Source organism: Microsporum canis, genomic scaffold (genome assembly GCF_000151145.1).
Source record: "Microsporum canis CBS 113480 supercont1.4 genomic scaffold, whole genome shotgun sequence".
NCBI classification, from domain to species: Eukaryota; Fungi; Ascomycota; class Eurotiomycetes; order Onygenales; family Arthrodermataceae; genus Microsporum; species Microsporum canis.
This window is the reverse complement of record NW_003299166.1, coordinates 366,723-382,380: the sequence shown is the minus strand read 5'-3', so window position 1 is coordinate 382,380 and position 15,658 is coordinate 366,723. Positions and strand designations below refer to the sequence as shown.

The 15,658-nt window shown below is 52.3% G+C and overlaps 4 protein-coding genes across 4 annotated transcripts; 1 reads left to right on the top strand and 3 right to left on the bottom strand.

The window, feature by feature from the left end:
- Positions 1-85: 85 nt before the first annotated feature.
- On the bottom strand, positions 86-1,314 carry MCYG_04117 (conserved hypothetical protein; the record flags this gene model as incomplete). The annotated part of the gene is made up of 2 exons (XM_002846334.1): positions 86-712; positions 799-1,314. The coding sequence occupies 2 exons, from the start codon at positions 1,312-1,314 to the stop codon at positions 86-88; spliced, it is 1,143 nt and encodes a 380-aa protein (XP_002846380.1).
- Positions 1,315-3,329: 2,015 nt separating this feature from the next.
- Positions 3,330-6,493, bottom strand: MCYG_04116 (RCM-1; the record flags this gene model as incomplete). Its single annotated transcript, XM_002846333.1, has 7 exons — positions 3,330-4,808; positions 4,893-5,137; positions 5,203-5,359; positions 5,413-5,505; positions 5,574-5,803; positions 5,908-6,111; positions 6,169-6,493. The coding sequence occupies 7 exons, from the start codon at positions 6,491-6,493 to the stop codon at positions 3,330-3,332; spliced, it is 2,733 nt and encodes a 910-aa protein (XP_002846379.1).
- Positions 6,494-12,497: 6,004 nt separating this feature from the next.
- MCYG_04115 (conserved hypothetical protein) lies at positions 12,498-13,782 on the bottom strand (the record flags this gene model as incomplete). Its single annotated transcript, XM_002846332.1, has 4 exons — positions 12,498-13,088; positions 13,146-13,196; positions 13,342-13,578; positions 13,753-13,782. 4 exons carry the CDS (start codon positions 13,780-13,782, stop codon positions 12,498-12,500), a joined length of 909 nt encoding a protein of 302 aa, XP_002846378.1.
- Positions 13,783-13,902: 120 nt separating this feature from the next.
- MCYG_04114 (60S ribosomal protein L3) lies at positions 13,903-15,621 on the top strand (the record flags this gene model as incomplete). The annotated part of the gene is made up of 8 exons (XM_002846331.1): positions 13,903-13,981; positions 14,027-14,123; positions 14,145-14,168; positions 14,202-14,230; positions 14,304-14,361; positions 14,424-14,580; positions 14,632-15,308; positions 15,366-15,621. 8 exons carry the CDS (start codon positions 13,903-13,905, stop codon positions 15,619-15,621), a joined length of 1,377 nt encoding a protein of 458 aa, XP_002846377.1.
- Between the last annotated feature and the right edge of the window lie 37 nt (positions 15,622-15,658).

Below are 15,658 nucleotides of genomic sequence, written 5' to 3'. Positions count from 1 at the left end.
ATATGGTATTATCTCATTCATCATTAAAAAGTACATATGCAGAAGCATTAAAGGAATAGATAGAAGCAAGAGTTTCCCTTGGGTTCTATACGGCCTCTGTCCCGCTTCTCTTCCTCTTCCTCCTTGCGCTCGCGAGCCAGAGACACCACCAATTCCTAACCGCCAAGACGGCAGCGCGGCCATCGTCGGTCTTCTCCTTGCCGTCCGGATTGCCCATTATCATGACGAAAATCCAGAAACAGGCGCATATCCAGGCCGCGAGCAAGGTGGGAGGCAGCAGGAGGGGGGAGAGCAGGTGGACGGCAACCAGCATGGGCGCAGAGTAGTTTGAATACGGCCTGGAGGTGACGGTGACAGGCTGGGTGGGGATGGTGTAACTTGAAAATGACGCTGAGACAGGCGTGGAGTTTGTGTACGACTGCCTGGGCGAGGTTATGGTCGACGTGGTAGAATGTGTGCTATGGTGCCTTCTGGCGGTGCGTTTGGGGTGGCTGCGACGGCTGTGTTTTGTGCTGGTTACTATCCGACGGTTCAGCCTGAGTAAGGGGACGAGAAGTCGACATGTCTGTTCGGTGAGGGAGGTTGGCGGCTTGAAGAATTGCGAGGGTGGGCAGAGGCGTAAGGGTATGGCGAGAAGAAGGAATATTAGTGATAGAAAGGCGTAGAGGGCAGCAAAGATCGTAAAGGGTGGTAGATAGAAAGATATCCGGAGCTAGAACAGCCATTAGTCTGGTGAACTTGTTTTCCCTTTTTTTTTTTTTTTTTTTTTTTTCCTTTTTGGTAGAAGAGAATGCATACAAGTATGAAGAAGGCGTTTTCATGCGAGCAGCCTGGCTCGTCGATGGGGTCGTCCTCGCCCTCGTCTTCCTCCATATCGTGGTCTGGGTCGACACGATGCCGGTCATGGCAGTTGGCCTGGCTGTGTCTGCTCTGATGGCTCTGGTAGCTGTGATGGCTGTGACAAGTGTGCGAGGTAACGTCGTGGCGGCGCAGGCTGCTGTCCTTGGAGCCTCGACTGCTGCCCATCTTGACCTTCATCCGCCGCCAATCCTCCGCATCTCGGTCGGTGTCGACGTCGACATCGCCTTCGGCATCAACGGAGCCAGACTCTGCGGCCGACGAGAGGATAAAGGCAGCCTGGGGCAGCACGATGGGACTGTCAGGCTCTGCCTCCCTCCCGCCGAGTTGCCGGTCTGGGCTAGAAGTAGCAGCATCGTCGCGGACGTCATTGGCCGTGTTCAGGTGCGAGAGCCGCAGAGCAGCGGCGGCGATGCGGCGATGTTCGTCGTTAGCATAAGACGGCGTATAAGTCATGCTCTGTTCCTTCATCATCTTCTTCTCTTCGTCGTGGTGGAGGAAGCAATGCTGCAGCAGCTAGTTCGGGTTCGGTTCAGCGATAGGCGCGGAGAGACATCGACAGGTCGACCCTGCATCCGCACACGGCGATAACAAGTAACTGTTGTATCCTTTATTTTTTTTGGCCTTTCGTATATGTGTATGTGTGTCTGTAGAAAGGGTTGAGGCTGGAACGGACATGTTATATATCCATTCCACATTCCCCTTTCTCGTTCTCTTTTCCCGCCAGAATCTCCGACACGACCAAGAAAAGACCAAGAGGCTCCAAGCATGAGATTTAAAGGCGAGCGCAACGAGCTGGCGAAGAAAAAAAAAGGCGTCGCTGGGCGCTCGGCGGCGGACGGGCGAATGGGAGGCCTCGCTGGGCCCGCGGCGCTGGCGGAAGGGCTGGGCATGCCTAGGCGGTCTCTGGGCGCCCATTCTCCAGGCGTGGAGTCGTAGGCGTGGAGCTTCCGGCGTGTTTAACTAAACGCTAGGCGTCAGCGATGGGGTCGTTTGGCTGAGGGTGCAGCTGAGCTCCAGCCGGCTTTAACTGGGCTTTAACTGGCTTTAACTGGCTTTAACTAGGCTTTAACTGGGCACCAGTTAAAGCTTTAACCAACCTTTACCTGGCTTTAGCTAAAAACACTCGAAGGGGGGGGCCAAGCTCGCCCAGGCGCCGAGCCCCTTGGCGTGGGCAGGGTCGCCCGGAAGTGGAAGGGGTTGGCGTCCATCTTTTGCTCTCTTGTTGGTCTTGGGCCTTTTTTTTTTGCGTGGCAGACGTAGATGTGGTGGCCCTGTTATTTTTTTGGCCCTCCTTCGCGTGGATTGGGCGGCAGAGCGTGACGGTCGACAGGTCGACGGGCGACGAAGGCGAAGACGATGGAAGTTGGAAGGAAAAGAAGAAAACGAGAGAAAAAGGCAGAGAAATAAAGCGAAGAATTAGAGAGCAAGATCGCCGCTTTAGGACGTGCCAAGACCAGGATGACAAGGATGAGTAAGCTTGATAACTAAGGTTATATAAGACGCTGACTAAGAGTTGACTAAGATGGAGGTTTGCGGCTGAAGTTTAAGCTTGTTTTATAAAGAGAAAAAAGGCCAACATAAATACAAGAACGGTTGATAGGTCAAAAGAGAAGAGGAAGAAGATGGGAAGATGTAGAGAGAGAGATAGCCTTGTGCTCCAGCTCCAGTGCCCACGGTCCAAACAGCAAACAAGGGAGGAGAAGAGAACTCGAAACAGAGAAACAGGCAAGATTGAGAACATGAGGAAACAGAAGATGCAAAGATTAGACCAAGTTTATTTAAAAAAAAAAAAAAAAGGAAAAAGAAGGAGAGAAGGAAAGGTGAAAGAGGGCAACAAAAAAGATGTCATCATCATCCCCTTCGTCAAGTCAGTCAGTTCAGCCAGCCAGCCTAGGGTTTGATAGGTGGACACAGACGACTAACTCTCCCCCTTCGTCTGTCCGGCCTCTCTCTCCCTCTCTCGCTCCCGGTCCCTGTCCCTGTCTCGCTGGGAGGAGGCCTGAGGCTCGCGCTGGCTGTCTCTCTCTCTTTCCCGCTCACGGCCAGCTACGCTGCTGCCGCCGCCGTTGACGCTGCCTGGACTGCCGCCCTTGCCCATCGTGGCGGCCTTCTTGTCGTCGTCGCCCTCGTCGTCGTAGTCTTCGTCCACGTCCATCTTGCGGGCTGGCGGCTCGAGCGGGCCCTGGGACTGTACGGCCGGCACGGAGACGGGAGGGAGAGTGGCGTGCTCCTTGCGGTCTCGCTCACGCTCTCTCTCACGCTCACGCTGTTCACGCTCCCGCTCCCGCTCCCGGTCTCTGTCCCTCTCTCGTTCCCGTTCTCTCTCCCGCTCTCGGTCACGGTCACGCTCTCGTTCGCGTGCCTCGCGCTCTCTCTCACGCTCGCGGTCTCTGTCTCGCTCCCGCTCTCGTTCTCTCTCCCGCTCGCGCTGTTCACGCTCCCTTTCCCGGTCACGTTCGCGGTCACGGTCACGTTCGTCCTTTGGGAGGCCGGCAGAGAGCGGTGGGAGAGACTGTGGGCCGGATGGGCCCGGCTGAGCCTGACCAGGGGTCTGGGGTTCGCTCTTGGCTCCCATGTGCTGTATTGGTGGGAGAGTTGGCGGGTGGTGGCGGCCTCTGAGGGATGGTATGGTTCATGGGCTCGTCGGCATGGTCTCGATCATCACGACGGCCTTCGGAAGAACTGCGGCGTCGAAGATCCCGGGGCGAAGACATGCGTCCTGGACCGACGTTGACCGCCCCCCATGCTCGCACCGGGCCCGGTCGGTGATGCGCGGCGGGACGGCCCCTGAGAGGACCGGGAGTGGTGAGAGGCCCTTGCTGGTCCTCCATCCTGGTATCATGTCTGCCGTCAAGACGACTGCGTGACTCTTCGTTGGCAATCTTCTTGACCGGGCCGGCACCAGGGCCAGGCTCGGGCTCCCATTCTCTCACTCGCTTCATGCTGGACGCGGGCCTCTCATCTCGCTCGCGAGCTGCTGCCTCCGCTGCTGCGATGGCTGCGGCTGGTGCAGGAGCTCCTGAAGCGATGCCACCGTTCTGCTGCACGCCTTGGCCGGGGCCAGGACCGGGGCCAAGGTGGTACGGCTGGTGTGGTGGTGGGAAGGATGGGCCCGGGCCGCCGCTGTTTGCGTTGGCAGCGGCATTGTTGCCGTTGGCTGAGGCAGGACGGTCTTCGCGGATGGGGCGGATTTCAGTGGGTGGAGTGAATGGCCGGCCGTACTGTGAAGGTGCAGCGCCGTTTGGTCCCTGGCTAGGGCCGGGACCGTGGCCAGGACCAGGTCCGAGACCCTGTCGTGGCTGCTGGAAGGGAGGGCCAGGCGCTGGACCGGGACCGTTAGGAGGGCCACCGGGTCCATCATGCTGTTGGGGGGGAACTAGCTGTGGGAGAACCTGGGTTCCAGTATAAGTATGCGTGTTCGACAAGGGGAATTTGGGAGAAGGGGAGGATTGGCCCTTGCGGGAGGAGATGGATGGGGGAGGCCGGTAGGGCGGGTGCGGTTCGTGGAACTGCTCCTGGCGTGGGCTGGCCTGAACCCGAACCTGAATTTGGGATGATGATTGCATTGGAGGAGGAGGTCCTCTTACGTTTTCTCGTTGCTCAAACTGGCTTCCTGGTCCATGAGCATTGGCATTCTGCGGCTCGCCACTTGGTCGGCCCCATTCAGTGATACGGCCTGGCGGAGCGGGACCTTGGGGTGGCAGTCCACCCGGCCCAGGAGCGGGAGCGCCCCATTGAGGGCCTGGCGGAGCACCAACACCAGCCTGCTGATATGCTTGAGGATGCACATCTTGGGGAGCTGGGGCGTTGCCTGCATTGGCGCCACCCGCCTGTCCGCTTTGAAGCAGCTGCAGTCTCGCTTTGATGTGCGCGTTGGTTGGGTCTAGGTCAGCGGCGCGGCCGTACGCATCCAATGCATCGCTCGTTTGGTTGTTGCATGACTCGTACTACATAATCCCAATTAATATTGCGACAAAGACCAACAGATAGCAGAAGGAAGATGAGAATTAAAGATGAAGAAGCTGACTTACCAGTGTGCCTAGGTCGTACCACACCTCTGAGATGTACGGGTTCAGACGGATGGCGCGCGAATATGCATCCAACGCATCGCGGTACTGGTTGATCTGGTAATACAGCACTCCGATGGAGCACCAGAAAGTCGGGTTGCGGCCGTCTCTGTATACTGCCTGCTGGTAGGCTTCATAGGCCTTGGGATATTTGGCCTGAGACATGTAGCAGCGTCCCAACAGGTACCAGCTCTGCGCATCGCTGTTGTCTATATACATAACCAGTTAGATATAAGCCGTGTGACAAGTATAGGGAGAGTGGGGGAGGACATACCTGCGGAAACAGACTTCTCGAGATATTCAATGGCTTGTTCTTGGCTGCTGTAGTTGTTGTTCTGCTGGTGGTAGAGCCAGCCGAGCTGCTGCAGGACCTTTGCATGGTTAGGCTCACGCTCGAGCACCCGTCTATAAGCCGCCTTGGCTGCTTCGAACTGTAGAAGTTGTCAGTATCAGTTCCCGACATCGTGATGACGGTGGAGCTTACATCTTTCTGCTGTTCATGGACATGGCCGATCTGGAACCAGATGTCTTCCTCTGTCAGTGGCCGGGGCGGGTCGTTGACAATATATTTAAAACACTTTTATGTCAACCCCAAGGTTAGCCGGTGGTCGAGAACAAGCTCGGTGACAAATTGCTGAAACTTACATCTAAACTCTGCCCAAACTTCTGTTGCTGCTTGTATATTATACCGAGGCGGAAGTAGATCTCGTTTGCCTTCTCAAAGTCCGGCTGCATGCGCATGACCTGGGAAAAGGCCTCTTCGGCATGATCCAACGATCCGTATCGATCGTAGAGAATTCCGATACCGTACCAGAGCTTTGGCTCCTTGGGATCACGCAGGTGGTAGAGGGCCTGCTGGTAGGCCGTGTATGCTTCTTGTAGGTTGTCGAGCATGAGATAGCAGTGCCCTGGCCGGCTCAGTTAGCTCTGTTTTTTTTTTTTTTTTTTTTTCTTGTTTACAAATGTAGAGACGACCTACCCAAAGAGCCCCAGGACTCGCCAGACTGGGGGTCGAGCTTGAGAATGGCCTGGAGATACTCTATGGCCTTCTGGAACTGTTCCCGGCTACGCAGGAGACAAGAGATGGCACTCATGGCGGGGATGGACCACTGGTTGTGTCGAATGGCCTGCTCAAAGGCATACATCGCACCATCACAGTCGTTCATCAGCTCAGACAACGTTCCTAGTACCGTTAGTCTCTCTTTATATATTACTTGTTACATGTACTTGGATGACATACCGATCTGGAGCCAGACGCCCTCGTTGAGCTGTGCTATCTTCTGCGAGATGGTAGGAGGCATGCCCTTCTGGGGCTGTCCTGGAGCCTGCTGCGGCGGGCCAGGCGGGCCAGGCTGCGGTTGAGGACCCTGCTGCGGCCCTGGCGGCGGCTGCTGCTGCTGGGCCTGCTGTTGGGCCTGCTGCTGTGCCTGTTGCTGTGCCTGCTGCTGTGCCTGGGCCTGCTGCTGCTGCATGGGCAGGTGGCCGTTGACCTGTGGGTGGTTGGCCATGGCCGGATGGTGAGGATGGGGGTGCATGGGTGGCGATGGCTGTGGGTGAGACGCCATCGCGTGTCTCTCTATCTCAAGGGCGTGACAGTGACAGATTTGACTGTTATCCTCTCGAGGTGGAAAGAAAGAAAGAAAGAAAAAAAAAAATGAAAACACGAGGAACCTTTTCTTTTTGTTTTGGTAAGTCTTTGATTTTCTTCTATCTTTCCTCGAGACGACGAGATGATAGGAGTTGGGCGAGAGAGCAAGGCAATTGAACGGCTAACGAGTGTCTGCCGGCGATGTCGACAGGAAGACAGCCACGGTGGAGAGTAGCGATGATGACGGTGAGCAGCGAGCAGTGAGTGGTGGTGATGGTGATGGTGAATGTAGCTGTGTAGTGCGCGAGAGGAAGGCAGTGGATAGGGAAGAGTGTAAAGGGGGAGGCAGACGAGAGAGGGAGAGGAAGAGAGAGAAGAAGTGAAGCGAAGAGAAGAAGAGAAGAGGCTGGAAGAAGGAGAAGAAGTGGTGGGAGATGGGCTTGAACGAGGATTTGGCGCTAGTGGGAAGGGTTTCCTTCGGGCGGCGCTTAGTCAGTCACCCATTCACCTTAACCATGTCACCTCCCGGACTTCTCTCCAGACGATGTTTATGTATTACAACCGTACAGCAAAGCCGTCTACGCCCTCTCCTGCACTCTACTGCCGCTCCTGGCCTCTCCCGTCCCACCTCTTACGCCGTGTGTGTCTCTACTGCGGCGCTGCTATGTCTAATGTCCAGATGTCGCCGTATAAGTTAATGTCCCAGGACTGCCAGATCGGGCGTGGTCAAACCATGAAACAGGCTCTGCTCGCCCTTTCCATCTTCGGCCGCCTTCGTCATGCCGCGCCCCACCCACCGGGGCCCGCTTTTATTATATACTTTATACATAGTATATGCTTTTTTTTTTTCTTCTCTGAAAAAGCATAAAAAAAAAGGTAAAAAAAAGAAAAGTGTGTAAAAGTGGGCCTTGTGCTCTCTCCAGTCGTCCCCACCTTCCTGCACGCTTGAACCGCGCTAGCACCGCCAAGAAGGACCCGCCCGTAGACCCACTCCTCTTTGAGAGGATAAGGGGATCCACCCGTACCAAACTAGCCCTAACTACCGTTGCTTAGTTAAGCACCTTCTCTTGTTTGGCTTATGTCAGCGCATACGGCTTATGTCACGCCCTGTGCGGATTATGTCACTTTTTCCCCCTTCACTCTACTATGTACGAGTTTATATACGGAGTGTGTACGGAGTGCGTACTGAGTAACGTATACATGAGGTACACGACGGGGAGGTACATACGGAAGCATGTACATGTACCATGGACAGGACGATGCACGGCGAATTAGTTATCCCTGTCCCTCCAAACAAAAAAGAAAAGAAAAAAAAAAGGAAAACAACATTAATATGTAACAGCAACAGACCAACGGCGCGATCGCATCGGGCGCTGCCCTGGTCGCCGCCCTTGCTCGCAGGGCCTCGCTCGACTGAACAAGTCTCTCTCTGTCAACTCCTTCCAGCTCTCTCCAGCTCTCCACCTTGCTCCACCGCCCCTGCTCCCGTGCCCCGAAGTGAACACGTTTCTCCCATCGCATCATATCGCAGGCATTACAAATATGTACTATGTATACACGTATATAAATATACATATACAAGGAACGGCATGTTAATGATTATGGTTGGTGATGAGCTTAAGTGCACATAACAATGCTCCACAACCCTGGACGGCTGCACTGATTGTGATCTGAGGCGGTGGTTTTTTTTTTTTTTGCAAGGGAGATTACGGCGATCCCTCGTCCTCTTCCTGGCTCGTCCGGTAAGCAAACATCTTTTTTTTTTGGGTTTCCGTCCACCTTCGAGAAGACACACTTACATGGCACTTACATATATAGTGTGCCTGCCTTCAGTCGATCTGTCAGTCAGCCCAACTCTCCTGGTGACAAGCCACCACCCACACACACCCCGTATACTCCGTACATATATATGATTATATTTATTTTTATATTTATTATATGTGTATGCGTATGCATGTGTCCGGTGTGTCAGTCCAGTGTCCAGCGTCCAGGCAGACCACGCAGGATGGTATACGGGTATACGAGCTTTACCAGAACTGCAAGTGGCCAGCCGCCCACTTGACAGCCGACACCGACCGTTCAGTCGACTAGCCCGATCCCCCCCGTCCCCATCCCATTCCCCATTCCCCCCCTGAAAAAAAAGAAAAACAAGGAATACCTATGGAGAAGGCAGCAAAAAGCAAAACGCAGGGAAAAAAGCGAGAAGAGAAAAAAAGAAACGAGAGTGCGAGAAAGTGGAAAAAAGGGAAGAGAAAAAAAAAGTACGGAGATGGGATGTGAAAAAGCAATTATGGTGCAAAAAAAGGGGGACACAGTACAGGTTAAACTGCAAAAAAAAAAAAAAAAAAGAGGAAGAGATGGAGGGAGCAGAAAAATAAAAAGGGACGAAGAGGATGGCAGTGAGTGAATTTACTTTTTGTGACACGGACGGACACCAACGTCGACCATCAGAGCTAACCAGACGAAGTCCAGAGTTGCCACGGCTTTTACCTCCTTCAGGCTGTGGCTTGTTTGTCGTGCGCGCGTGTGTATAAGGGAGATACACAGCGAGTGGCCTGCCGTCACTCCCCTGCAGCACATCCCACAGTTCGACATATACTAATCCATACTCTGTATGTACATAGTATATATATATCTGTTTTATATTACTCCGTCCATACATGGCAGATATACACTAACTATACATGCAGCACCTAATATACTCACTCGCCCCATGGATCATGGATCGCTCGGGTAGCGTGTACATCGAACCTACTCTTGGATACATGCCTATTTACACGCAGTAATCTCGACGCACCACCTAGGACAGGGGAGGGTAGCACACTCCCTTGCAGCGTCGTTGGGAGGGCACACCACGGGGACTAGCAACCACCAGACCACGGCAGATACACATGCATGAGCAGTGACCCAGTTCGCGATGTGCCAGCCAGCCTCTACCCGCTCCCCTCCACGGAACCCATCTGCCCATCTGTGCTTCCCTCCTCCTGTTTTCTCTGGTTGCGTCGCTGTTCCCCCCGTAAGTTGCCTCCATGCATGTCATGCCCCAAGACTATATTATCCCATATTAATATCCCCCCCCCCTATATCTATCTACCTCACATACTCCGTCCTGTTTACTTCTATGGTCGAACGGGCCCTTAGCTTTTTTTATATTTTATTTTTTCTGGCTTGGGCAGTCGCGGAGTTAGGGTTAGTCACGTGTAATTTAAGCTTAGTTGCTGAGGGTGGGCATCTCCTCCTGATATACATAGTATAAAGATGAACAGCTTCCTCTTGTCCATAAGACCACTGGACGCTAGAACGCTGGACAGTGTTGACCAGAAGCCGATATGACATATGTGAGAGGCGACCTGTAACACTCGGTTGGCCCTCCCGCTAGGGAACTGATATGAAGGCTGAGCCGACCAAGCAAGTCAGAAGCGTCGACATACATATTTTTCCCGTCACCCAAGCCAGCCACAGGCCCAGACTTATCGACGTGCTTAAAGCATTCGGCAAAGCAGACGCAGGGAAAACCGGTTTTGGTCTGCCATTGAGCCGCCACCATAATTACCTCGCGCCGTCCGTTACTGTGTAGTAGACAGGCGGGAGGGGGGGGGAATTGGTATTCAACCCCCTATTCGCATCCATAGTCGCAGGCCTAGCGGGATCACACATACATACCATCGACAACCCCCCCGTTGCACAGTCGACAACACCACCCATGCACATGAAAATGAACTGGCTCTGCCTCTTGCCGTCCAGGTCATCCGGGGAGATATCATCACCCTTTCTCTTAACGCTTACGCTTCAACCTAGGCACCTCCGCGCCCGGCATAAGCCCCATCATAAATGTGTGAGCTATCCGTATCCCCACCCTCTTACAGCAGGTCGCCATTTGAGCTACGACATGGCATCCAGATTTACCATTCGGGGATGTTCTATGCAGTGCTGCGAGGGCCCCCCAACATGACTCCGCTGAGTACAGCAATTATACGCTCTCCTATAGCTTGGAGAGCTTTGCTGATTTCCATGTCCATGCCAGTGGTTTGGGCATAAAAAGCCCTGACAACATGTCAGTGGTTTCGAATGCATTTCCGCCCAGTCGCCGAGGGATATATCTACTGCTATTCTACTAATATCCTGCACGTTTCTTCCAGCGTAACTCTTCTGTCACCGTGTCTGGTCTAGCGTCGATCCTTGTGCACAAATCCATCTCAAAAGGTCCCAGCTCAACGATGCCTGGAGGGCCGCTAGAGAAAGGAGATTTCCGCACAGGTACCGGCTAGGGATCAGTTATCTGTGGATTAAGGATCCAGGCTTTCTGCAGGCTGCATACATAATAAGTCATGGGTTTCTTCGCATCGATCGTGGCCTAGCTCATGTTTCGAGGTGTTGCAAACCTACCTACCGTTTTGATGACTACATAGTAGGTAGAAATTAGGATCACGAAGATAATCCTGGTATTCTCTGCAGCTGGTAAGCTGATTCAGTTATTGGTGGCAGGACTTCTACTATGTCAGATAATAATATTTACATCCTTGCAATTAAAGTAAGAAACCCTTTCTTCCTCAGACACTCTCTGAGGATCGACAGGTATCGGAGGTCACCGCTAGTTAACTGGATGGAAGACGTTTGTTCCTCGTTATTGAGTTAGGTTAGTTATATAATCCGAGGAATAGCAGGCGACGATAAGAAGTGGGCTGAAAAGGCCCAAGCATGGATTTTCCCTGTGCTTAATCAATGCTACTATAGCAACCAACCCGCCCGCTCGAACGGCAGACTCACGTTGGAGCCAGCACGGAACTAACAAAGTGACTGGTCAGTAACTAACGTGTTGACTCAAATCTCAAACAGACCTCTTTTTCTGCAAGCTCTAGTCCTTTGCTCGCAGTAATCAGCCCATAATAGCATGTCTTGCATATATGAGCCTGCCCTTGTATACACTCTTTTCATTGTCTAGCTCAGTTATAATCAGTATTCATCGCCAGCCAGTCTACTCGGGAGTTGAATAGGATAACTCGCCCGTTTCGTCTTGTGGAGTATCATACCATCAGTACTATTAAGCAAGATATACTCGATGACGAGACTAACCTTCGTAGCTTTTGGACGAGCCCCAGCCTGGGTCCATATTAGTTGAATTATTTTCCGGCTACATTTGGTCTGGTTGGCGGAAAACATCTGCTGATACTCAACATCGCTGTCTAGTCTCCTCTGCTTTTGCGATAACAGCCTGAGGAAATGTCTACTACTACCTTGAAGGCACTGAATGTGTTTTATTTACTTTAACCGACACCACGGAAGTTTACACGGAGACTGTTGGGCAGTTTCAGTATATGCAAAGACCCCAATGCCATGGCTGTGGCATATACATACATATGGATACCTCTCCCGTAGCACTCAAGATTCACCAGTGTTTGGCCCATTCCCCGCGTTGACAGCTTCTAGGTTGGGACTTGGAAGTCAAGGTTAGGAATTGAAGTACAGGTGCTCTATAAAAGACCACTCGCCTCCAGTTTTATATGTAATGTTTATAGGAAATGAGGCTGTTCTTATCGTGTCATTTTATACTTGCTAACTTGCCGCAGATGGATTGCAAAAGACATGACATTATTCTTTTTAGTTTGAATAAAGTAAATCAAAGAGCTGGGATGGATACCAGACATTCACACGTTCATAATTGCACTTTCGAGCATAGGGGTAGCTCTATTGGACATACAACCAATTATCAAAAAAATAACTTGCACTGCTAGGAAGCAGATATTATTTAAGTGGTTCTGGGAGACCTCCATGGCAATAGCTTAGAGGCATCCTTTCTTGTACCCAGTCAGCACTAGCGAAATCTGTATACTATGTACTGGACACAAAGCGCCCTATCCCGGATGATATCAGACTGTTAAGAAAGGAACCCACAGGACTAGGTTTGCTAGGAAGCACATATAGAACGGTGTATTATTGTTGTTCGCTTTAACTGCCTATGTTTATCATTCAATCAATAGCGTTTACATGGGCCGGTAATTTTCCAAGATATACTCTTCATCTACAGGAGAGTTCGATACACCAGTCAACTCCGGTAATCGATGGGGTTCATCTGTTGAAATTTCGCAGGAATCAGCAAGGCCGCCTTGTGGTGGTGGCTCTAATATATGCTTTGGAATTATCCGGCGGAGGGTAGTACAGAACGAGGAGCGCAGTATTTTGTAGTTGAGATCGGCCCGTTTATCGAATTTACAGACACCGCGATGGTCTGCGTGCAGTGCTATTGCTCTTTCATTCGGTAGGGCAAGGTATGAAGAGCCTCTAGGGATAACCATCGCAGAGGCTGGTCCGAATTTTGTCTCGAGAGTCTCATAAAACGAAACTAGTTCGATTTGAGTAGTAAGAGGTTTGAAGGAATGATTGATATCCATAGTCGACTTGGAAGTAGGACTGAGCTCGCTCACGAAGGCCTTAGTACTGAATGACAGCCGGAGTATCCTCTCCAGTACCTCTGCCATACTAGAACCCTGATGGGGAGTGGCGAGGAAGTAGATGGAATGAATGCGGTCTGCTAATCCCTCTAAACGAAGAGTTTCCCGGGCGAGGATGTATGCCTGTATTAATTACTTTAGCGTTTACCATTATAGTGATGAGATTGAGTGGTATGATACCTTTTTAACGACGATTCCGCCCATGCTATGGGCGATAAACACGATCTTCGTCTAGAAAAAGGTACATTAGTATGCACTCTCTTATGTAAACTGGTAGCAAGCCTTTAACCCTACTTCTAATGATATGAGGACTCTCATCGATCGCATTCAGCAAGGAGATCCCGAAATCATGAATGCCTTGAACATTTCCACCCACCTCAGCCCAGTCAGCCTTGTATCCGAAGCTGTGTATGCGCACATGGCGGAACTCAGGCTCTTGCTTAAGCCATTCCCTTGGCCAGTAGTGTTTTGGGTCAGGTGAGAGGGACCACGTCTTGCGTGACCCTCCACCGAGCCCATGTACGAAGATGAAGTCGACGAGTGATTCAGAGACATCTCGTAGGAGGTTGAGGCCCAGGTGGCCTTTGATTTCTTCCGGGCTCTCAGTTCTAGGCTGATTGAAAGCTGCTTTAGAAAGCTTCCATGCTTGCGAGACAGATATATTGTGAGATTCTGTTGAATTTTTCTTCTCGTAGTATGTATATATATATATCATGGATATCAAATAGTCCAGATGAACTGAACTGGGGGTGCCACTTTACTGCGCTGAGGCTGCGTGCACCCTTACCAGCTTCATGAATGCAGCCTCACCAGACATGCATAGTATCACTCATGTTCATCCTGTCAATCGACGGCAGTAGTAACGAGGGTGTATCTGTAGTCCATAGATGATACTCGTCTTTATCTTGTATTGGACTACAAGGGACAAAAAGGCCTGATGTCCAATGGGTACAGACCAGCGAGTCGGATGGGATCTGATGACATAATCCACTATATTTTTTCCCGGTTACTCACACGTGACTCGATTACCTAATCCCACACATACTCGGCAAACACAAAAGAACAAAAAGGCAAAAATTGTTATCAAAAGAACTTTTCGACTTGCTGGAATTTCCGACCGACAACCAACACGCAGGATACTAACCCGCCGACAACAGGGTCAAGATGTGAGTAACAGAGCTGCCAGGGGAGAGGTCATGATGTGCCATTGAAGCTAACAGACGTGCGCTGCAGGAGTCACAGAAAATACGAAGCCCCAAGGCATGGTGAGATAGGCCTCGACGTTGATGGAGATGGAGAGAAGAAGAAGAGGGACGAAGACTGACAGTGGATGAACAGGCTCTCTTGCCTACCTGCCGCGAAAGCGCGCTGCCAGACACCGCGGAAAGGTCAAGAGGTGAGGAAGAGGAAGTTGAAGCGAGACGTTATATAGAAGCGTATACTGATGAATGTGTGCAGCTTCCCCAAGGATGACCCCAAGAAGCCCGTCCACCTCACTGCCACCATGGGCTACAAGGCCGGTATGACGACCATCGTCCGTGACCTCGAGCGTCCTGGAGCCAAGATGCACCGCAAGGAGGTCGTCGAGGCCGTGACCATCGTCGAAACCCCACCGGTATGTTACTGATATGTTGTGATATATAAAGAAGGAGATGAGGAAGCTAAGAGAGAGCAGATGATTGCCGTCGGCATCGTTGGATACATCGAGACCCCCCGTGGTCTCCGCTCGCTCACCACCGTCTGGGCTGACCATCTTTCCGACGAGGTCAAGCGCCGATTCTACAAGAACTGGTACAAGAGCAAGAAGAAGGCGTTCACTCGCTACGCCAAGACCCACGCCGACGCCGCGGCCACGACCCGGGAGCTGGAGCGTATCAAGAACTACTGCACCGTCGTCCGTCTGCTCGCCCACACCCAGATCCGCAAGACCCCCCTAAAGCAGAAGAAGGCACACCTGATGGAGGTTCAGGTCAACGGTGGCAGCATCGCAGAGAAGGTCGAGTTCGCACACGGCCTGTTCGAGAAGCCCATCGACGTCGACACCGTGTTTGAGAAGGACGAGGTAGTCGATGTCATTGCCGTGACCAAGGGTCATGGTTTCAGCGGCGTAACCTCACGATGGGGCACCAAGAAACTTCCCCGCAAGACGCACAAGGGTCTGCGAAAGGTTGCCTGTATCGGTGCCTGGCATCCATCCCACGTCCAGTGGACCGTTGCTCGCGCCGGTCAGGACGGCTACCACCACCGTACCTCTGCCAACCACAAGATCTACCGTATCGGCAAGGCCGGCGACGAGGGCAACGCCTCGACTGACTTTGACGTCAGCAAGAAGCAGATCACCCCGTATGTTCCCCCTTTTTTATGTGTAATGATAAGTGATGGGTATGCTAACTTCCATAGGATGGGCGGCTTCGTGCGCTACGGCGAGGTGAAGAACGACTTTGTCATGCTCAAGGGCTCCATCCCCGGTGTGCGCAAGAGAGTAGTGACCCTTCGCAAGACCCTCTGGCCCCAGGTCTCGCGCAAGGCGACAGAGAAGGTCGACCTCAAATGGATCGATACCTCCTCCAAGTTCGGCCACGGTGCCTACCAGACTCCAGCAGAGAAGAGAGCGTTCCTGGGCACTCTCAAGAAGGACCTTACCACCTCTTCATAGTCATGTCTTTTTCTCTCTCTCCCCCTCCCTTCTTTCC